Below are 24,039 nucleotides of genomic sequence, written 5' to 3'. Positions count from 1 at the left end.
TGGTGAACAGACAGTAAACAGTTCGGGTCAATATGCTACAACTGAACTGAAAAGAGCTGAGGGGAGAAAGTCAGTTCCTGCAGTTGTTTGATGTCTTGCATCAATCACCACCTCTAGTGTCGACTTTCCTTTCTCGTTGTTACCTTCGATTGTAACACAGATCAATTCCAGCAGCAGTGATGATCCATTCTGAAGGCAAATTCTGACCAAAATCAAAAAGTGCAAACATCTGCTCCTTTTGTAAGTTCTGCTGATCTGCTGTTTCCATTTTAATCAAACAATTTTCGAACTAAAGTTGAGCCGAAGACAGAGCACTGAACCTGAGTTCAGATGCTCTTTAAATATGCAAATCTTGGCAGCTAAACATGACCCCGATTAGCATAGTAGGCGAGAATATTTAAAGAGACTGCGCCAGTGATCCACACTCCGGAGAATCAGAACATCTAAAACCGGGACTCTATCGAGGTCAGATGTATACATAAACAGCATGAAGAATAAACAATGGTAATTGTTTAATGATATCTTAGATGTTTGTGCTTGAATGCAGCAACAACAGGGCCAATTACAACTCCTCCTCCTACTACAGCTTCAACAGCATTACCAACCACTTCAGAGACAACAAGCACATCGACACCAGCCTCAACAACACAGAGTTCAACCACAGATCTAACACGTGAATCAAGTACACTGATAACAACTGCTCCAAGCTCCACACCAGAGCTTTGTAAGTATTCAAGGTTGTGCCTATGGCAATGTGCATTGTATTTCACATTGATCTGTAAACAGAGTGACGGGTCAAGTGTATTGAAATTCAGTACGTCCTTAGTAGAGTGGATAGAACCTACAATGAATAAAAGATCAATAAGTTGAGGAGACACTGCTGGAATCGTTTAGCTCCACAGAGAGTACATGTGCAGAGAGAATCAGAGAATGATTCCTGTCCCTGATCTGTAGTCTGAGAGAATGTTATAATTTCTGCAGTTGCAGCGACTCCTGTACCAGAAATAGTCTCCTCTACACCTACCGTTAACACCGGTACAGCAACTGCTCCTGTTCTAAATACTGCCGTTACAATTCCTGCTGCTTCAAACTCCATTCACCTCAGATTTAGAATCAGTGGCAGAACCAGGTTTAATATTACTGGCATATCTCATGAAATGTATTGTTTTTGTGCTGGCAGTTTTAAGCCTTGCAGTGTTAACTGAGAAATGTCTTTCCATCAATAACTTCTATAATTGTCTTGCCTGTGTCATATGAGTGAAGTAGAAGAAATCTTTCCAATTTACTGTGACACCCCATTCCAAGTGTCAAGAATTTTTAGTGAGCTACAACCATTTCTCCAACTGCATCTCCCCCGTGAATTACCACAACTATGAAATCTATTGGTTGTTCAACAGGCAGGAGATGAGGCTTAATCAAAGCCACTGGCAGGAGTTACAGGGCAATAGATTCATGGTGCAGTTAAACAGAAACCAACAAATACTGGACTGAGAGTGTTGTAGTTGAATGCACGCAGCATAAGGAATAAAACGGATGCTCTTGAAATTCAGCTACAAATTGGCAAATATGACGTTGTGGCCATCTCTGAAACTTGGCTAAAGGATGGCTGCTATTAGGAGCTGAATGTCCAAGGATATACGGTATATGTACCAGAAAGATAGGTTAATAGGAAGAGGGGGTGGTGTGGCTTTGTGTATAAAAAATAATACTAAGTCATTGGAAAGAGATGACATAGGATTGGAAGGTGTAGAGTCTTTATGGGTTGAGTTAAGAAATAGGAAGGGTAAAAGGACGCTAATGGCAGTTGTATACAGACCTCCAAACAGTAGCCAGGATGTGGAATACAAATTACAGCAGGAGATAGAAAAGGTGTGTCAGAAAGGCAATGTCATGATAATCGTTGGTGATTTTAACGTGAAAGTGGATTGGGAAAACCAGGTCAGTACTGGACCTCGAGAGAGAATTTGTAGAATGTCTAAGATATGGCTATTTTAGAACAAGTTGATGTTGAGCCCACTAGAGGATCAGCTGTGCTAGATTGGATGTTGTGCAATGATCCAGAGGTGATAAGAGAGCTTAAGGATAAGGAACCCTTAGGGAACAGTGATCATGATATGATTGAGTTCACATTGAATTTAATTTTTTTCCCTCTCAAATTTGAATGTATTGGTATTTCAGTGGAATAAAGGAAATTACAATGGCATGAGAGGGGAACTGGCCGAAGTTGACTGGAAAGGGACATTTGTAGGAAAGACAGCAGAGCAGCAATGGCTGGAGTTTCTGCAAAATATGAGGGAAGTGCAAGACAGACATATTCCAAATAAGAAGAAAATTTCAAAGGGAAAAGGACACTACAGTGGCTGACAAGTGAAGTCAAAGCCAAAGTAAAAGCAAAAGAGAGGGCATACAAATAAGCCAGAGCTAATAGGAAGATAGAGGATTGGGGACCTTCTAAAAACTTGCAGAAGGAAACTAAGAAGGTCATTCGAAAGGAAAAGATGAATTATTAGAGGAAGCTGTTGACTAATATCAAAGAAGATACTAAAACCTTTAAATATATAAACAGTAAAAGCGTGTCGAGGGTAGATATAAGACCAATACAAAATGACGCTGGAGATATAGTAATGAGAGATGCAGAGATGGCAGAGGAACTGAATGTGTATTTTGCATCAGTCTTCACAGTGGTAGACGTCTGCAGTATATCGACCATTCAAGAGTGTCAGGGAAATGAAGTTTATGCGGTGAAAATTACGACCGAGAAGGTGCTCAGGAAGCTTAATGGTCTGAGGGTGGATAAATCTCCTGGACCTGATGGAAAGCACCCTTGGGTTCTGAAGGAAGTTGTTGGAATCGATTGTTAAGGATGAGATTATGGAGTACCTGGAGGCAAATGAGAAGATAGGCAAATGCCAGCATGGTTTCCTGAAAGGAAAATCCTGCCTGTCAAACCTACTGCAATTCTTTGAGGAAATTGCAAGCAGGGTAGACAAAGAAGATGCAATAGACGTGGTGTACTTGGATTTTCAGAAGGCCTTTGACAAGGTGCCACACATGAGGCTGCTTAGCAAGACAAGAGCCCATGGAATTACAGGGAAATTACCAGAGTGGTTGGACCATTGGCTGGTCGGCAGAAAACAGAGAGTGGGAATAAAGGGACCCTATTCTGGCTGGCTGCCGGTTACCAGGGGAGTTCCACAGGGGTCGGTATTGGGACCGCTTCTTTTTACTATGTATGTCAATAATTTGGACTACGGTATTAATGGATTTGTGGCTAATTTTGCCGATGATACAAAGATAGGTGGAGGAGCGGGTAGTGTTGAGGAAACAGAGAGCCTGCAGAGAGACTTAGTTAGCTTAGGGGAATGGGCAAAGAAGTGGCAAATGTAAAGTGTATAGTCATCTTTGGTGGAAGAAATAAACGGGCAGATTATTATTTAGATGGGGAGAGATTTTAAAATGCAGAGATGCAAATGGATTTGGGAGTCCTTGTGCAAGATACCCAAAAGGTTAACCTTCAGATTGAGTCTGTTCTGAAGAAGGCGAATGCAATGTTGGCATTCATTTCTAGAGGAATAGAATACAATAGCGGCGATGTGATGGTGAGGCTCTATGAGTCACTCGTGAGATCACACTTGGAGAATTGTGTGCAGGTTTGGGCTCCTTATTTTAGAAAGGATATGCTGACATTGGAGAGGGTTCAGGGAAGATTCACAAAATGATTCCGGGAATGAAAGGGTTACCATATGAGGAATGTCTGGCAGCTCCTGGGCTGTATTCCCTGGAGTTCAGGAGAATGAGTGGCGATCTCATAGAAACATTCTGAATGTTGAAAGGCCTGAACAGATTAGATATGGCAAAGTTATTTCCCATGGTAGGGGATTCTGGGACAAGAGGCACGACTTCAGAATTGAAGGACGTCCTTTTAGAACTGAGATGCGGTGAAATTGTTTTACTCATAGGTTGGTAAATCAGTGGAATTTGTTGCCATGAGCAGCTGTGGAGGCCAAGTCATTGGGTGTATTTAAGGCAGAGACAGATAGGTTCTTGATTAGCCAGGGAATGGGGTGAAAGCAGGGGAGTGGGGATGACTGGAAGAATTGGATCAGCCGATGATGAAATGACAGAGCAGACTCGATGGGCCAGATGGCCTGCTTCTGCTCCTATATCTTATGGTCTTAAATGGCACTTTGCAATTCATGTTTTCTTCTGTATTGAAAGCGAGACAGGATATGTATCATCAACATTGTCACTCAACCACCTTTTGTTCTGGTGACCAAACAGTACACAGTACAGGTCAAGATGCTTCATTTGAGCTGTAAAGAGCTGGGGGAAGAAACATTGTTCCTCCAGGAATTTCATGTCTTGCTGCAGATTCATCACCCATCGTCTCTTGTGTCACCTTTCCTTTCTCATTGTTACCTTCGATTGTAACACAGATCAATTCCAATGGCACTGTTGATCCATTGAGAAGGTGAATTATGACCAAAGTCAAAATATGCGATTATATGTTCCCTTTATAAATTCAGCTGATCCATTTCTAAAGATAACTCGAAACAATCTTCAACCAGTACTGCTCCAAGTGTGTCGAACTATCTTCACTTGATAGAACTAATCGTTACACACCTATTGCAGTTTTTTCTGCACCACTTTCAGCTGCTCCTATTAAACTGACATCTCTCACGGACACAACGTGTATATTTCTTGGTGTAAACAACTGTGAATAAAAAGGTAAAAAATATTGACCTCAGAAAGCATTGTTTCCCAGAAAGTTCTATCGTCAATTCCTTGCCCGCACATTGTGTGTGTGTGATGAGAGGCATAGGTCCGTATGGACAGGAAACAAGTGGAGGAGTATCCAAGATTAGAACAGAGAGAAAATTTCGAGATGGAATTAAAAATGTTCTCTACCTAGTCTCAACATCTTCTCTCAGTTCTACTCTTGTTAGGTTCTCTAGAGCACTGTTCTTGACTGATGGGTAAATGAGAACCTGACAAGAATAGGTGAGAATCCAATCGAGAGAGCAATCGTAACTGCAATCGCAGGCTGAACCAAAGTTGTGCTGAAGATTGAGCACTGAATCTGAGTTCAAGTGATATTTACATATCCAAATCTTGGCAGCTAAACAAGGCTGTCGATTAGCCCTACGGGCGTGAATCTTTAAATGGACCGTGCCAGTGATCCACACTCCAGAGAATGTGAACATCTAAAACCCTGAGTCTGCCGAGTTTAGATGCGTACTGTAACAGCATGAAGAAGAAACAAATCATATTGGTTTAATGATTTCATAGATTCAAAGTGTTTCTGTTTGATTGCAGCTACAACCGGGCCTATTACAACTCCTCCTGCTACCACAACTTCTACAGCATTACCAACCACTTCAGAGACAACAAGCACATCGACACCAGCCTCAACAACACAGAGTTCGACCACAGATCGAACAAGTGAATCAAGTACACTGATAACAACTGCTCCAAGCTCCACACAAGAGCTCTGTAAGTATCCAAGGCTCTGCTCATGTCGATGTGCATTGTATTTCTCATTGATCTGTAAACAGAATAATGGATCAAGTGGACCCAATCTTATTACATCATTAGTAGAGTGGATATAGCTACAGTGAATAAAAGAACAATAATGTGAGGAGACACTGCTGAAATCGTTTAGCTCTGTAGACAGAACACATGCAAAGAGAATCAGAGAATGATTCCTGTCCCTGACCTGTAGTCTGAGATAATGTTATAGTTTCTGCAGTTGCAGCGACTCCTGTAGCATACTAAAGGCAAAATTTGCAATAATCTGATCCATTTATAAATTCAGCTGATCCACTGCTAAAGATTACTCGAAACAATTTTCAACCAGTACTGCTCCAAGTGTGTCAGAATATCTTCACTAAATACAACTAATCGTTACGCCCCTGTTGCTGTTTTATCTGCACCCCTTTCAGCTGCTCCTATTGCATCGACATCACTCAAGAACACAACGAATATATTTCTCAGTGTAAGCAATTTTGAATAAAAAAATGAAAAATATTGACCTCAGAAAGCATTTTTTCCCAGAAAGGTCTATTGCCAATTCCTTGCCCACACATTGTGTGCGTGTGATGAGAGGCATAGGTCCGTACAGTCAGGACCCAAGTGGAGGAGTATCCAAGATTAGAACAGAGATAAATTTCGAGACTTAGTCAGGAATGTTCTCTACCTAGTCTCAACATCATCTCTCAGTTCTACTCTTGTCAGGTTCTCTAGAGCACTGTTCTTGACTGGTGGTAAATAAGAACCTGACAAGAATAGGTGAGAATCCAATCGAGAGAGCAATCGTAACTGCAATCACAGGCTGAACCAAAGTTGTGCTGACAATCGAACACTGAACATGAGTTCAGGTGATATTTACATATCCAAATCTTGGTAGCTAAACAAGGCTGTCGATTAGCCTTACGGGCATGAATCTTTAAATGGACCGTGCCAGTGATCCACACTCCAGAGAATGTGAACATCTAAAACCCTGAGTCTGCCGAGTTTAGATACGTACTGTAACAGCATGAAGAAGAAACAAATCATATTGGTTTAATGATTTCATAGATTCAAAGTGTTTCTGTATGATTGCAGCTACAACCGGGCCTATTACAACTCCTCCTGCTACCACAACTTCTACAGCATTACCAGCCACTTCAGAGACAACAAGCACATCGACACCAGCCTCAACAACACAGCACTTGAGTGCAAAACTAACAAGTGAATCAAGTACAATGACAACAACGGTTACCAGCTTCACACTGGAGCTCTGTAAGTATCCCAGGCTCTGTCCATGGTGATGTGCATTGTATTTGTCATTGTTCTGAAAACAAAGTAACTGACCAAGTGGATCGAATCTCAGTACGTCACTCGTAGGGTGGAAATACCTGCATTGAATAAAGGATCAATAAGGTGAGCAGACACTGATGGAATCATTGATCTCTGCAGACAGAACACGTGCAGAGAGAATCAGAGAATGATTCCCGTCCCTGACGTGTAGTCTGAGACAATGTTATGATTTCTGCAGTTGTAGCGACTCCTGTAGCAGAATTAGTCTCCACTGCACCTACTATTAACACTCCGGTACAGCAACTGTTCATCTTATAAATACTGCTGTTGTAATTCCTGCTGTTTCAAAATCCATTCACTTCAGATTTAGAATCAGAATCAGGTTTAATATTATCCTGCATACATCATTTGTTCTGGTCAGTTCAGGTCAATATGCTACAACTGAACTAATAAGAGCTGAGGGGAGAAAGTCAGTTCCTCCAGTTGTCTGATGTCTTGCTCCAGATGCATCAATCATCATCTCTAGGGTCGACTTTCCTTTCTTGTTGTTACCTTCGATTGTAACACAGATCAATTCCAGCAGCAGTGATGATCCATTCTGAAGGCAAATTCTGACCAAAATCAAAAAGTGCACACATCTGCTCCTTTTGTAAGTTTTGCTGATCTGCTGTTCCCATTTTAATCAAACAATTTTCGACCAGTACTGCTGCAGGTATATCTGCTGATCTTCGTCTGATACTACTAATTGTTACACACCTATTGCTGTTTCACCTGCACCATTTCCTATTGCTGCTAAATCCCTCACAGACACAACGTGTACATTTCCTTTGGAGTAAACAATTTTGAATGAAATGATGAAAAGCATTGACCTCAGAAATCATTGCTTCCCAGAAAGTTCTGTAACGTATTGCTTTCCCGCACATTGTGTGCATGTATGAAGAGAGGTGTAGGTCAGGATGGTCAGGACCCAATCGCTAAAGTATCCAAGAATAGAACCAATAGAGGTTTTCAGACAGAGTCAAGAGCACTGATCTGGAGTAGCTGGTAGACGAGAACCTGTCAAGAATAGTCTAGATTCCAATCGAGTGAGCAACGTAACTGCAGTCGGCGAGTGAACCAAAGTTGAGCCGACGACAGAGCACCGAACCTTGGTTCAGATGCTCTTTAAATATCCAAATCTTGGCAGCTAAACATGACCCCGATTAGCATAGTGGGCTAGAATATTTAAAGAGACTGCTCCAGCGATCCACATTTCGGAGAATCAGAACATCTAAAACCAGGATCTATGGAGGTCAGATGTGTACATAAATGGTATGAAGAAGAAACAATGGTAATTGCTTATTGATATCTTAGATGTTTGTGCTTGAATGCAGCAACAACAGGGCCAGTTTCAACTCCTCCTCCTACTACAACTTCAACAGCATTACCAACCACTTCAGAGACAACAAGCACATCGACACCAGCCTCAACAACACAGAGTTCGACCACAGATCTAACAAGTGAATCAAGTACACTGATAACAACTGCTCCAAGCTCCACACAAGAGCTCTGTAAGTATCCAAGGCTCTGCTCATGTCGATGTGCATTGTATTTCTCATTGATCTGTAAACAGAATAATGGATCAAGTGGACCCAATCTTATTACATCATTAGTAGAGTGGATATAGCTACAGTGAATAAAAGAACAATAATGTGAGGAGACACTGCTGAAATCGTTTAGCTCTGTAGACAGAACACATGCAAAGAGAATCAGAGAATGATTCCTATCCCTGACCTGTAGTCTGAGATAATGTTATAGTTTCTGCAGTTGCAGCGACTCCTGTAGCATACTAAAGGCAAAATTTGCAATAATCTGATCCATTTATAAATTCAGCTGATCCACTGCTAAAGATTACTCGAAACAATTTTCAACCAGTACTGCTCCAAGTGTGTCAGAATATCTTCACTAAATACAACTAATCGTTACGCCCCTGTTGCTGTTTTATCTGCACCCCTTTCAGCTGCTCCTATTACATCGACATCACTCAAGAACACAACGAATATATTTCTCTTAGTGTAAGCAATTTTGAATAAAAAGATGAAAAATATTGACCTCAGAAAGCATTTTTTCCCAGAAAGGTCTATTGCCAATTCCTTGCCCACACATTGTGTGCGTGTGATGAGAGGCATAGGTCCGTACAGTCAGGACCCAAGTGGAGGAGTATCCAAGATTAGAACAGAGATAAATTTCGAGACTTAGTCAGGAATGTTCTCTACCTAGTCTCAACATCATCTCTCGGTTCTACTCTTGTCAGGTTCTCTAGAGCACTGTTCTTGACTGGTGGTAAATAAGAACCTGACAAGAATAGGTGAGAATCTAATCGAGAGAGCAATCGTAACTGCAATCACAGGCTGAACCAAAGTTGTGCTGACAATCGAACACTGAACATGAGTTCAGGTGATATTTACATATCCAAATCTTGGTAGCTAAACAAGGCTGTCGATTAGCCTTACGGGCATGAATCTTTAAATGGACCGTGCCAGTGATCCACACTCCAGAGAATGTGAACATCTAAAACCCTGAGTCTGCCGAGTTTAGATGCGTACTGTAACAGCATGAAGAAGAAACAAATCGTATTTGTTTAATGATTTCATAGATCCGAAGTATTTCTGTTTGATTGCAGCTACAACCGGGCCTATTACAACTCCTCCTGCTACCACAACTTCTACAGCATTACCAACCACTTCAGAGACAACAAGCACATCGACACCAGCCTCAACAACACAGCACTTGAGTGCAAAACTAACAAGTGAATCAAGTACACTGACAACAACGGTTACCAGCTTCACACTGGAGCTCTGTAAGTATCCCAGGCTCTGTCCGTGGTGATGTGCATTGTATTTATCATTGTTCTGAAAACAAAGTAACTGACCAAGTGGATCGAATCTCAGTACGTCACTTGAAGGGTGGAAATACCTGCATTGAATAAAGGATCAGTTAGTTGAGGAGACACTGATGGAATCATTCAGCTCCACAGACAGAACAAGTGCAGAGAGAATCAGAGAATGATTCCTGTCCCTGATGTGTAGTCTGAGAAAATGTTATGATTTCTGCAGTTGTAGCGACTCCTGTAGCAGAATTAGTTTCCACTGCACCTACTATTAACACTCCGGTACAGCAACTGTTCATCTTATAAATACTGCTGTTGCAATTCCTGCTGTTTCAAGCTCCATTTACTTCAGTTTTAGAATCAGAATCAGGTTTAATATTATCCTGCATACATCATTTGTTCTGGTGAACAGACAGCAAACAGTTCGGGTCAATATGCTACCACTGAACTGAAAAGAGCTGAGGGGAGAAAGTCAGTTCCTCCAGTTGTTTGATGTCTTGCTTCAGATGCATCAATCACCATCTCTAGAGTCGACTTTCCTTTCTAGTTGTTACCTTCGATTGTAACACAGATCAATTCCAGCAGCAGTGATGGTTCATTCTGAAGGCAAATTCTGACCAAAATCAAAAAGTGCAAACATCTGCTCCTTTTGTAAATTCTGCTGATCTGCTGTTCCTATTTTAATCAAACAATTTTTGACCAGTACTGCTGCAGGTATACCTGCTGATCTTCGTCTGATACAAGTAATCGTTACACACCTATTGCTGTTTCATCTGCACCACTTCCTGTTGCTGCTAAATCCCTCACAGACACAACGTGTACATTCCTCTTGGAGTAAACAATTTTGAATGAAATGATGAAAAGCATTGACCTCAGAAATCATTGCTTCCCAGAAAGTTCTGTAACGTATTCCTTTCCCGCACATTGTGTGCGTGTGTGATGAGAGGTGTAGGTCAGGATGGTCAGGACCCAATCGCTAAAGTATCCAAGAGTAGAACCGATAGAAGATTTTGAGACAGAGTCGAGAACATTGTTCTGGAGTAGCTGGTAGGCGAGAACCTGTCAAGAATAGTCTAGATTCCAATCGAGTAAGCAACGTAACCGCAGTCGGTGAGTGAACCAAAGTTGAGCCGATGACAGAGCACCGAAACCGAGTTCAGATGTTCTTTAGATATCCAAATCTTGGCAGCTAAACATAACTCCGATTAGCATAGTGTTCTAGAATATTTAAAGAGACTGCGCCAGTGATCCACACTCTGGAGAATCAGAACATCTAAAACCGGGGATCTATGGAGGTCAGATGTATACATAAACAGTGTGAAGTAGAAACAATGGTAATTGTCTAATGATATCTTAGATGTTTTTGCTTGAATGCAGCAACAACAAGGCCAATTACAACTCCTCCTCCTACTACAACTTCAACAGCATTACCAACCACTTCAGAGACAACAAATACATTGACACCAGCCTCAACAACACAGAGTTCGACCACAGATCGAACAAGTGAATCAAGTACACTGATAACAACTGCTCCAAGCTCCACACCAGAGCTCTGTAAGTTTCCAAGGCTCTGCTCATGGCGATGTGCATTGTATATCTCATTGATCTGTAAACAGAGTAACGGATCAGGTGGATTTAGTCTCATTTTGTCATCAGTAGAGTGGATATATCTAGATTAAATGAACAATCAATACGGTGAGGAGACACTGATGTTTTTTTAACTGCGCAGACAGAACACAGGGAAGGAGAATTGCTGAATATTTCATGTTGCTGACCTGTCGTCTGAGACAATCTTATAACTTCTGCAATCGCAGCGACTCCTGTACCAGAGTTAGTCTCCACTACACCTACCATTAATACTCCGGTACAGCAACTGCTCCTGTTATAAATACTGCTGTTGCAATTCCTGCTCTTTCAAACTCCATTCACCTCGGATTTAGAAGCAGAAGTACAATCAGGTTGAATATCAGTGGCATATCTCATGAAATTTATTGTTTTGTGGTGGCAGTTTTAAATCTCCCAGTGCTAACTGAGAAAAGCCCTTCTCTCGATAACTTCTATTATTCTGTTGCCTGTGTCATATTTGTGAAGTGGCAGAAATCTTTTCAATTTACTGTGACACCCCATTCCAAGTGTCATGGTTTTTAAGGGAGCTCCAACCATTCCTCCAACTGCATCTCCCCCATGAATTACCACAGCTATGAAATCTATTGGTTGTTCAATAAGCATAGAATTAGTCAGAAACAACATTTGCAATTCATGTTTACTTCATTGAAAGCGTGACAGAATGTGCATCACTCACACTGTTACTCAACCAATGTTTGTTCTAATGACCAGACAGTAAACAGTACAGGTCAGGATGATTCATATGAACTGAAAATAGCTGAGGGGAGGAAGTCAGTTCCTTCAGGTATTTGATGCCTTGCTGCTGATTCTTCATCCATCGTCTCTTGTATCAACTTCAATGGGTACCTTAGACTGTAACGCAGAGAAGTAACGCTGATGATCCATTTGGAAGATAAATTCAAACAAACCAAAAATTGTAATCATCTTTTCCTTTTGTAATTTCTGCTCATCCATGGTTCCCGTATTCACCAAACAATTTCCAACCAGTACTACTCCAAGCATGTCTGCTGATCTTTGCCGGATACAATTTTTACACACACTTTGCTGTTTCAGCTGCACCATTTTCAGCTTCTCCTTTTGCTGCGACATCCCTCACAGATACAATGTATACATTTCTTTTGGTGTAAATAATTATGAATAAAAAGATGAGAATCATTGTTCCCTGCAAAGCTGAATTTCATGTATTTTTGAACACACACTGTGACTGTGTGTCAAGAGGTGGAGAGCAGGATGGTGCTGGAGTATTGAAGAATAGAACCAGATACTTTTTTGAGATTGAGTTGAGAATAGAGTTCTGGAGTAGCTGAGAGATGAGAAACTGCCAAGACAAGGGTATAATCCAAATGAGAGAGCAATCGTCACTACAATGGCAGACTGAAGCAAAGCTGAGCTGAGGATTGAACAGGGAACCAGAGTTGATGTGCGTTTCATATTTCTGAATCTTGGCAGCTAAATCATGCTGCCAATTAGAATAGTCGGCTAGAATATTTAAAGGGACAGAATCAACAATGCACACTCTGGAGAATCTAAATATCTAAAACCCGGAGACTGGCACGGGGGTGTGTTTCCACTCAGTGCATAGAAGAGACAATGGTATTTGTTTAATGATTTCTTAGATCCTAAATGTCTGTGTTTGAATGCAGCTACAGCAGGGCCTATTACAGTTTCTCCTCCTACTGCAACTTCAACAGCATTACCAACCACTGCAGAGACAGCAAGCACATTGACACCAGCCTCAACAACACAGAGTTCGACCACAGATAGAACGGGTGAATCAAGTACACTGATAACAACTGTTCAAAGCTCCACATCAGAGCTCTGTAAGTATCCCAGGCTCTGTCCATGGCAATGTGCATTCTATTTGACATTGTTCTGAAAACAAATTACTGATCATGTGGATCGAATCTCAGCACGTCACTTGTAGGGTGGAAATACCTGCATTCAATAAAGGATCAGTTAGTTGAGGAGACACTGACGGAACCATTGAGCTCCGCAGACAGAACAAGTGCAGAGAGAATCAGAGAATGATTCCTGTCCCTGACGTGTAGTCTGAGACAATGTTATGATTTCTGCAGTTGTAGCGACTCCTGTAGCAGAATTAGTCCCCACTGCACCTACTATTAACACTCCGGTACAGCAACTGTTCATCTTATCTTATAAATACTGCTGTTGTAATTCCTGCTGTTTCAAGCTCCATTCACTTCAGATTTAGAATCCGAATCAGGTTTAATATTACTGGCATACATCATTTGTTCTGGTGCACAGACAGCAAACAGTTTGGGTCAATATGCAACAACTGAACTGAAAAAAGCAAAGGGGAGAAAGTCTGTTCCTGCAGTTGTTTGATATCTTGCTTCAGATGCATCAATCACCATCTCTAGTGTTGACTTTCCTTTCTTGTTGTTACCTTCGATTGTAACACAGATCAATTCCAGCAGCAGTGATAATCCATTCTAAAGGCAATTCTGACCATAATCAAAAGGTGCAAACATCTGCTCCTTTTGTAAGTTCTGCTGATCTCCTGTTCCCATTTTAATCAAACAATTTTCGACCAGTACTGCTGCAAGTATATTTGCTGATCTTCGTCTATACAACTAATCGTTACACACCTATTGCTGTTTCATCTGCACCATTTTCATCTGTTCCTATTGTTGCTAAATCCTTCACAGATACGTGTGCATTTCCCTTGGAATAAACAATTTTGAATGAAATGATGAAAAGCATTGACCTCAGAAATCATTGCTTCCCAGAAAGTTCTGTATCGTATTCCTTTCTCGCATATTGTGTGCGTGTGTGATGAGAGGTGTAGGTCAGGATGGTCAGAACCCAATCGCTAAAGTATCCAAGAACAGAACCAATAGAAGATTTTGAGACAGAGTCAAGAACACTGTTCTGGAGTAGCTGGTAGACGAGAACCTGTCAAGAATAGTCTAGATTCCAATCGAGTGAGCAACGTAACTGCAGTCGGTGAGTGAACCAAGGTTGAGCCGACAACTAAGCACCGAACCTGAGTTCAGATGCTCTTTAAATATCCAAATCTTGGCAGCTAAACATGACCCCGATTAGCATAGTGTTCTAGAATATTTAAAGAGACTGCGCCAGTATCCACACTCCGGAGAATCAGAACATCTAAAACCGGGATCTATCGAGATCAGATGTGTACATAAACAGTGTGAAGAAGAAACAATGGTAATTGTTTAATGATATCTTAGATGTTTGTGCTTGAATGCAGCGACAACAGGGCCAGTTTCAACTCCTCCTCCTACTACAACTTCAACAGCGTTACCAACCACTTCAGAGACAACAAGCACATCGACACCAGCCTCAATGACACAGAGTTCGACCACAGATCTAACAAGTGAATCAAGTACACTGATAACAACTGCTCCAAGCTCCACACCAGAGCTCTGTAAGTATCCAAGGCTCTGCCCATGGCGATGTGCATTGTATTCCTCATTGATCTGTAAACAGAGTAACGGATCAGGTGAATTTAGTCTCATTTTGTCATTAGTAGAGTGGATATATCTGGATTAAATGAACAATCAATACGGTGAGGAGACACTGATTTTTTTTTTTACCTGCGCGGAAAGAACACAGGGAAGGAGAACCGTTGAATATTTCATGCCCCTGACCTGTCGTCTGAGACAATGTTATAACTTCTGCAATCGCAGCGACTCCTGTACCAGAATTAGTCTCCACTACACCTACCATTAACACTCCGGTACAGCAACTGCTCCTGTTATAAATACTGCTGGTGCAATTCCTGCTCTTTCAAACTCCATTCACCTCAGATTTGGAATCAGAAGTAGAATCAGGTTTAACATCACTAGCATATCTCATGAAATTTATCGTTTTGTGGTGGCTGTTTTAAACTTCCCAGTGGTAACTGAGAAAAGCCTTTCTCTCAATAACTTTTATTATTCTCTTGCCTGTGTCATATTTGTGAAGTGGAAGAAATCTTTCCAATTTACTGTTACACCCCACTCCAAGTGTTATGGTTTTTAAGGGAGCTCCAACCATTCCTCCAACTGCATCTCCCCCATGAATTACCACAGCTATGAAATCTATTGGTTGTTCAACAAGCATAGAATTAGTCAGAAATGGCATTTGCAATTGGTGTTTTCTTCATTGAAAGCATGACAGGATGTGCATCACTCACACTGTTACTCAACCAACGTTTGTTCTACAGACCAGACAGTAAACAGTCCTTCTATCATTTTGGATCTCCCCCTCCCCCTCCCACTTTAAAATCTCTTACTAGCTCTTCCTTCAGTTAGTCCTGACGAAAGGTCTCGGCCCAAATCGTCGACTGTACCTCTTCCTTGGGATGCTGCCTGGCCTGCTGCATTCACCAGCAACTTTGATGTGTGTTGGTTGAGTAAACAGTACAGGTTAGGATAATTCATATGAACTGAAAATAGCTGAGGGGAGGAAGTCAGTTCCTTCAGGTGTTTGATGTCTTGCTGCAGATTCTTCATCCATCGTCTCTTGTATCAACTTTCCTTTCTCAAACTTACCTTAGACTGTAACGCAGATAAGTCTAGCAGCAGTGATGATCCATTTGGAAGGTAAGTTCAACCAACTCCAAAATTGCAATCACCTGTTCCTTTTGTAATTTCTGCTCATCCATGATTCCCGTATTCACCAAACAATTTCGAACCACTACTGCTCCAAGCACGTCTGCTGATCTTTGCCGGATACGACAATTTTTACACACGCATTGCTGATTCACCTGCACCATTTTCAGCCTCTCCTATAGCTGCGACATCCCTCACAGATACAACGTCTACATTTCTCTTGGTGTAAACAATTATGAATAAAAAGATGAAAATCATTGTTCCCTGCAAAGCTGAATTTCATATCTTTTTGAACACACATTGTGACTGTGTGTCAAGAGGTTGAGAGCAGGATGGTGCTGGAGTATTGAAGAATAGAACCAGATACTTTTTTTGAGATTGAGTTGAGAACAGAGTTCTGGAGTAGCTGAGAGATGAGAATCTGCCAAGACAAGGGTATAATCCAAATGAGAGAGCAATCGTCACTACAATCGCAGACTGAAGCAAAGCTGAGCTGACGATTGAACAGGGAACCAGAGTTGATGAGCGTTTCACATTTCTGAATCTTGGCAGCTAAATCATGCTGCCAATTAGAATAGTCGGCTAGAATATTTAAAGGGACAGAATCAACAATCCACACTCTGGAGAATCTAAACAACTAAAACCCGGAGACTGGCACGGGGGTATGTTTCCACTCAGTGCATAGAAGAGACAATGGTATTTGTGTAATGATTTCTTAGATCCTAAGTGTCTGTGTTTGAATACAGCTACAGCAAGGCCTATTACAATTTATCCTCCTACTTCAACTTCAACAGCATTACCAACCACTTCAGAGACAACAAGCACATCGACACCAGCCTCAACAACACAGAGTTCAACCACAGATCGAACAAGTGAATCAAGTACACTGACAACAACTGCTCCAAGCTCCACATCAGAGCTCTGTAAGTATCCCAGGCTCTGTCCAGAGCGATGTGCATTGTATTTGACATTGTTCTGAAAACAAATTACTGATCATGTGGATCGAATCTCAGCACGTCACTTGTAGGGTGGAAATACCAGCATTCAATAAAGGATCAGTTAGTTGAGGAGACACTGATAGAACCATTGAGCTCCGCAGACAGAACAAGTGCAGAGAGAATCAGAGAATGATTCCTGTCCCTGACGTGTAGTCAGAGACAATGTTATGATTTCTGCAGTTGTAGCGACTCCTGTAGCAGAATTAGTCCCCACTGCACCTACTATTAACACTCTGGTACAGCAACTGTTCATCTTATAAATACTGCTGTTGTAATTTCTGCTGTTTCAAGCTCCATTCACCTAAGATTTAGAATCCGAATCAGGTTTAATATTACTGGCATACATCATTTGTTCTGGTGCACAGACAGAAAACAGTTTGGGTCAATATGCTACAACTGAACTGAAAAGAGCAAAGGGGAGAAAGTCAGTTCCTGCATTTGTTTGATATCTTGCTTCAGATGCATCAATCACCATCTCTAGTGTTGACTTTCCTTTCTCGTTGTTGCCTTCGATTGTAACACAGATCAATTCCAGCAGCAGTGATGATCCATCCTAAAGGCAAATTCTGACCAAAATCAAAAAGTGCAAACATCTGCTCCTTTTGTAAGTTCTGCTGATCTGCTGTTCCCATTTTAATCAAACAATTTTCGACCAGTACTGCTGCAAGTATATTTGCTGATCTTCGTCTATACAACTAATCGTTACACACCTATTGCTGTTTCATCTGCACCATTTTCGTCTGTTCCTATTGTTGCCAAATCCTTCACAGATACAACGTGTACATTTCCCTTGGAGTAAACAATTTTGAATGAAATGATGAAAATCATTGACCTCATAAATCATTGCTTCTCAGAAAGTTCTGTATCGTATTCCTTTCCCGGCACATCGTGTGCGTGTGTGATGAAAGGTGTAGGTCAGGATGGTCAGGACCCAATCGCTAAAGTATCCAAGAATACAACCGATAGAAGATTTTGAGACAGAGTCAAGAACACTGTTCTGGAGTAGCTGGTAGACGAGAATCTGTCAAGAATAGTCTAGATTCCAATCGAGTGAGCAACGTAACTGCAGTCGGTGAATGAACCAAAGTTGAGCCGACGACAGAGCACCGAACCTGAGTTTAGATGCTCTTTAAATATCCAAATCTTGGCAGCTAAACATGACCCCGATTAGCATAGTGGGCTAGAATATTTAAAGAGACTGTGCCAGCGATCCACACTCCGGAGAATCAGAACATCTAAAACCGGGATCTATCGAGTTCAGATGCGTACATAATCAGTGTGAAGAAGAAACAATGGTAATTGTTTAATGATATCTTAGATGTTTGTGTTTGAATGCGGCAACAACAGGGCCAATTACAACTCCTCCTCCTACTACAACTTCAACAGCATTACCAACCACTTCAGAGACAGCAAGCACATCGACACCAGCCTCAACAACACAGAGTTCAACCACAGATCGAACAAGTGAATCAAGTACACTGATAACAACTGCTCCAAGCTCCACATCAGAGCTCTGTAAGTATCCAAAGCTCTGCCCGTGGTGATGTGCATTGTATTTCTCATTGATCTGTAAACAGAGTAACGGATCAGGTGGATTTAATCTCATTTTGTCATTAGTACATTGAAACCAGCACCAAGCTCCAAACTCCACATCAGAGCTCTGTAAGTATCCAAGGCTCTGCCTGATCCATTCTGAAGGCAAATTCTGACCAAAATCAAAAGGTGCAAACATCTGCTCCTTTTATAAGTTCTGCTGATCTGCTGTTCCCATTTTAATCAAACAATTTTCGACCAGTGCTGCTGCAAGTAAGCTGCTGATCTTCGTCTGATACAACTAATCCTTACACCCCTATTGCTGTTTCACCTGCACCATTTCCTGTTGCTGCTAAATCCTTCACAGATACGTGTATATTTCCCTTGGAGTAAGCAATTTTGAATGAAATGATGAAAAGCATTGACCTCAGAAATCATTGCTTCCCAGAAAGTTCTGCCATGTATTCCTTTCCTACACATTGTGTGTATGTGTGATGGGAGGTGTAGGTCAGGATGGTCAGGACCCAATCGCTAAAGTATCCAACAATAGAACCGATAGGAGATTTTGAGACAGAGTCAAGAACACTGCTCTGGAGTAGCTGATAGACGAGAATCTGTCAAGAATAGTCTAGATTCTAATCGAGTGAGCAACGTAACTGCAGTCGGTGAGTGAACCAAAATTGAGCCGATGACAGAGCACCGAACCTGAGTTCAGATGCTCTTTAAATATCCAAATCTTGGCGGCTAAACATGACCCCGATTAGCATAGTGGGTAGAATATTTAAAGAGACTGCGCCAGTGATCCACCCTCCTGAGAATCAAAACATCTAAAACTGGGGGTCTATCGAGATCAGATGTGTACATAAACGGTATGAAGAAGAAACAATGGTAATTGCTTATTGATATCTTAGATGTTTGTGCTTGAATGCAGCGACAACAGGGCCAGTTTCAACTCCTCCTCCTACTACAACTTCAACAGCATTACCAACCACTTCAGAGAGAACAAGCACATCGACACCAGCCTCAACGACACAGAGTTCGACCACAGATCTAACAAGTGAATCAAGTACACTGATAACAACTGCTCCAAGCTCCACACCAGAGCTCTGTAAGTATCCAAAACTCTGCCCGTGATGATGTGCATTGTATTCCTCATTGATCTGTAAACAGAGTAACGGATCAGGTGAATTTAGTCTCATTTTGTCATCAGTAGAGTGGATATATCTGGATTACATGAACAATCAATACGGTGAGGAGACACTGATGTTTTTTTAGCTGCGCAGACAGAACACAGGGAAGGAGAACCGCTGAATATTTCATGTCCCTGACCTGTCATCTGAGACAATGTTATAACTTCTGCAATCGCAGTGACTCCTGTACCAGAATTAGTCTCCGCTACACCTACCATTAACACTCCGGTACAGCAACTGCTCCTGTTATAAATACTGCTGTTGCAATTCCTGCTCTTTCAAACTCCATTCACCTCAGATTTGGAATCAGAAGTAGAATCAGGTTTAACATCACTAGCATATCTCATGAAATTTATTGTTTTATGGTGGCAGTTTTAAACTTCCCAGTGGTAACTGAGAAAAGTCTTTCTCTCAATAACTTTTATTATTCTCTTGCCTGTGTCATATTTGTGAAGTGGAAGAAATCTTTCCAATTTACTGTGACACCGCATTCGAAGTGTCATGGTTTTTAAGGGAGCTCCAACCCTTCCTCCAACTGCATCTCCCCCATGAATTGCCACAGCTATGAAATCTATTGGTTGTTCAACAAGCATAGAATTAGTCAGAAACGACATTTGCAATTCGTGTTTTCTTCATTGAAAGCATGACAGGATGTGCATCACTCACACTGTTACTCAACCAACGTTTGTTCTACAGACCAGACAGTAAACAGTTCTCCTATCATTTTGGATCTCCCCCTGCCCTCCCACTTTCAAATCTCCTACTAGCTCTTCCTTCAGTTAGTCCTGACGAAGGCTCTTGGCTCAAATCGTCGACTGTACCTCTTCCTAGAGATGCTGCCTCGCCTGCTGCATTCACCAGCAACTTTGATGTGTGTTGGTTGAGTAAACAGTACAGGTCAGGATGATTCAACTGAACTGAAAATAGCTGAGGGGAGGAAGTCAGTTCCTTCAGGTGCTTGACGTCTTGCTGCAGATTCTTCATCCATCGTCTCTTGTATCAACTTTCCTTTCTCAATGTTACCTTAGACTGTAACGCAGAGAAGTAACGCTGGTGATCCATTTGGAAGGTAAATTCAAACAAACCAAAAATCGCAATCATCTGTTCCTTTTGTAATTTCTGCTCATCCATGGTTCCCGTATTCACCAAACAATTTCTAACCGGTACTACTCCAAGTATGTCTGCGGATCTTTGCCGGATATGACAATTTTTACACACCCTTTGCTGTTTCACCTGCACCATTTTCAGCTTCTCCTTTTGCTGCGACATCCTTCACAGATACGACGTATACATTTCCCTTGGAGTAAACAACTATGAATAAAAGGATGAAAATCATTGTTCCCTGCAAAGCTGAATTTCATATATTTTTGACCACACAGTGTGCCTGTGTGTCAAGAGGTGGAGAGCAGATGGTGCTGGAGTATTGAAGAATAGAACCAGATACTTTTTTGAGATTGAGTTGAGAACAGAGTTATGGAGTAGCTGAGAGATGAGAAACTGCAAAGACAAGGGTAAACATAGAAACACAGAAAATACGTGCAGGAGTAGGTCATTCGGCATGTCGAGCCTGCACCGCCATTCAATATGATCATGGCTGATCATCCAACTCAGAACCCTGTACCTGCCTTCTCTCCATACCCCCTGATCCCTTTAGCCACAAGGGCCAGTTCTAACTCCTTCTTAAATATAGCCAATGAACTGGCCTCAACTGTTGCCTGTGGCAGAGAGTTCCACAGATTCACCACTGTCTGTGTGAAAAAATTTTAACTTATTTCGGTCCTAAAAGGCTTCCCCTTTATTCTTAAACTGTGACCCCTCATTCTGGACTTCCCCAACATTGGGAACAATCTTCCTGCATCTAGCCTGTCCAATCCCTTCAGGATTTTATACGTTTCAATAAGATCCCCCCTCAATCTTCTAAATTCCAGCCAGTATAAGCCTAGTCGATCCAGTCTTTCATCATATGAAAGTCCAGCCATCCCAGGAATTAATCCGGTGAACCTTCTTTGTACTCACTCTATGGCAAGAATGTCTTTCCACAGATTAGGGGACCAAAACTGCACACAATACTCCAGGTGTGGTCTCACCAAGGCCTTTTACAACTGCAGTAGTACCTCCCTGCTCCTGTACTCGAATCCTCTCACTATGAATGCCAGCATACCATTCGCCTTTTTCAACGCCTGCTGTACCTGCATGCCACCTTTCAATGACTGGTGTATAATGACACCCAGGTCTCGTTGCAACTCCCCTTTTCCTAATCGGCGGGTAGAATCCAAATGAGAGAGCAATCGTCACTACAATCGCAGACTGAAGCAAAGCTGAGCTGAGGATTGAACAGGGAACCAGAGTTGATGTGCGTTTCACATTTCTGAATCTTGGCAGCTAAATCACGCTGCCAATTAGAATAGTCGGCTAGAATATTTAAAGGGTCAGAATCAACAATCCACACTCTGGAGAATCTAGACATCTAAGACCCGGAGACGGGCACGGGGGTGTGTTTCCACTCAGTGCATAGAAGAGACAATGGTATTTGTTTAATGATTACTTAGATCTTAAGTGTCTGTGTTTGAATACAGCAACAACAGGGCCTATTACAACTCCTCCTCCTACTACAACTTCAACAGCATTACCAATCACTGCAGAGACAGCAAGCACATCGACACCAGCCTCAACAACACAGAGTTCAACCACAGATCTAACAAGTGAATCAAGTACACTGATAACAACTGCTCCAAGCTCCACATCAGAGCTCTGTAAGTATCCAAGGCTCTGTCCGTGGTGGTGTGCATTGTAATTGTCATTGTTCTGAAAACAAAGTAATTGATCAATTGGATTGAATCTCAGTACGTCACTTGTAGGGTGGAAATACCTGCATTGAATAAAGATCAATAAGGTGAGGAGACACTGATGGAACCATTGAGCTCCGCAGACAGAACAAGTGCAGAGAGAATCAGAGAATGATTCCTGTCCCTGACGTGTAGTCAGAGGCAACGTAATGATTTCTGCAGTTGTAACGACTCCTGTAGCAGAATTAGTTTCCACTGCACCTACTATTAACACTCTGGTACAGCAACTGTTCATCTTATAAGTACTGCTGTTGCAATTCCTGCTGTTTCAAGCTCCATTTACTTCAGTTTTAGAATCAGAATCAGGTTTAATATTATTGGCATACATCATTTGTTCTGGTGAACAGACAGTAAACAGTTCAGGTCAATATGCTACAACTGAACTGAAAAGAGCTGAGGGGAGAAAGTAAGTTCCTCCAGATGTCTGATGTCTTCCTTCAGATGCATCAATCACCCTCTCTAGTGTCGATTTTCCTTTCTCGTTGTTACCTTTGATTGTAACACAGATCAATTCCAGCAGAAGTGATGATCCATTCTGAAGGCAAATTCTGACCAAAACCAAGAAGTGCAAACATCTGCTCCTTTTGTAAGTTCTGCCGATCTGCTGTTCAGATTTTAATCAAACAATTTTCAACCAGTACTGCTGCAAGTATATCTGCTGATCTTCGTCTGATACAACTAATGGTTACACCCCCATTGCTGTTTCATCTGCACCATTTTCATCTGTTCCTACTGTTGCTAAATCCTTCACAGATACAACATGTACATTTCCCTTGGAGTAAACAATTTTAAATGAAATGATGAAAAGCATTGACCTCAGAAATCATTGCTTCCCAGAAAGTTCTGTAACGTATTCCTTTCCCGCACATTGTGTGCGTGTGTGATGAGAGGTGTAGGTCAGAATGTTCAGGACCCAATCGCTGAAGGATCCAAGAATACAACCGATAGAAGATTTTGAGACAGAGTCAAAAACACTGTTCTGGAGTAGCTGGTAGACGAGAACCTGACAAGAATAGTCTAGATTCCAATCGAGTGAGCAATGTAACTGCAGTCAGTGAGTGAACCAAAGTTGAGCCGACGACAGAGAACCAAACCTGAGTTCAGATGCTCTTTAAATATCTAAATCTTGGCAGCTAAACATGACCCCGATTAGCATAGTGGGCTAGAATATTTAAAGAGACTGCGCCAGTGATCCACACTCCGGAGAATCAGAACATCTAATACTGGGGGTCGATGGAGATCAGATGTGTACGTAAACAGTCTGAAGAAGAAACAATGGTAATTGTTTAATAATATCTCAGATGTTTGTGCTTGAATGCAGCGACAACAGGGCCAGTTACAACTCCTCCTCCTACTACAACTTCAGCAGCATTACCAACCGCTTCAGAGACAACAAGCAGATCGACACCAGCCTCAACAACACAGAGTTCAACCACAGATCGAACAAGTGAATCAAGTACACTGATAACAACTGCTCCAAGCTCCACACCAGAGCTCTGTAAGTATCCAAGGCTCTGTCCATGGCGATATGCATTGTATTTCTCATTGATCTGTAAACAGAGTAACGGATCAGGTGGATTTAGTCTCATTTTGTCATTAGTA

The 24,039-nt window shown here is 41.7% G+C and overlaps 2 protein-coding genes across 2 annotated transcripts in view; both read left to right on the top strand.

Moving 5' to 3' along the window:
• LOC140197012 (uncharacterized) overlaps window positions 1-19,462 on the top strand; it is a 94,361-nt gene extending 74,899 nt beyond the window's left edge. Inside the window, exons 4-14 of the mRNA XM_072256945.1 lie at window positions 548-724; window positions 5,317-5,493; window positions 6,604-6,780; window positions 8,172-8,348; window positions 9,461-9,637; window positions 11,045-11,221; window positions 12,937-13,113; window positions 14,526-14,702; window positions 16,665-16,797; window positions 18,216-18,332; window positions 19,333-19,462. Coding sequence (XP_072113046.1) covers window positions 548-724; window positions 5,317-5,493; window positions 6,604-6,780; window positions 8,172-8,348; window positions 9,461-9,637; window positions 11,045-11,221; window positions 12,937-13,113; window positions 14,526-14,702; window positions 16,665-16,797; window positions 18,216-18,332; window positions 19,333-19,462 — 1,796 coding nt within the window. The remainder of the gene's footprint in view (window positions 1-547; window positions 725-5,316; window positions 5,494-6,603; window positions 6,781-8,171; window positions 8,349-9,460; window positions 9,638-11,044; window positions 11,222-12,936; window positions 13,114-14,525; window positions 14,703-16,664; window positions 16,798-18,215; window positions 18,333-19,332) is intronic.
• A 1,177-nt stretch (window positions 19,463-20,639) lies between these two features.
• LOC140196262 (uncharacterized) overlaps window positions 20,640-24,039 on the top strand; it is a 60,877-nt gene continuing 57,477 nt past the window's right edge. The window contains exons 1-3 of the mRNA XM_072255161.1: window positions 20,640-20,660; window positions 22,168-22,344; window positions 23,759-23,935. The gene's annotated coding sequence lies outside the window, so the exon portion shown is untranslated. The remainder of the gene's footprint in view (window positions 20,661-22,167; window positions 22,345-23,758; window positions 23,936-24,039) is intronic.

The sequence above is a fragment of the Mobula birostris genome, chromosome 4, assembly GCF_030028105.1.
Source record: "Mobula birostris isolate sMobBir1 chromosome 4, sMobBir1.hap1, whole genome shotgun sequence".
NCBI classification, from domain to species: Eukaryota; Metazoa; Chordata; class Chondrichthyes; order Myliobatiformes; family Myliobatidae; genus Mobula; species Mobula birostris.
This window is presented reverse-complemented; position numbering and strand designations above follow the sequence as displayed.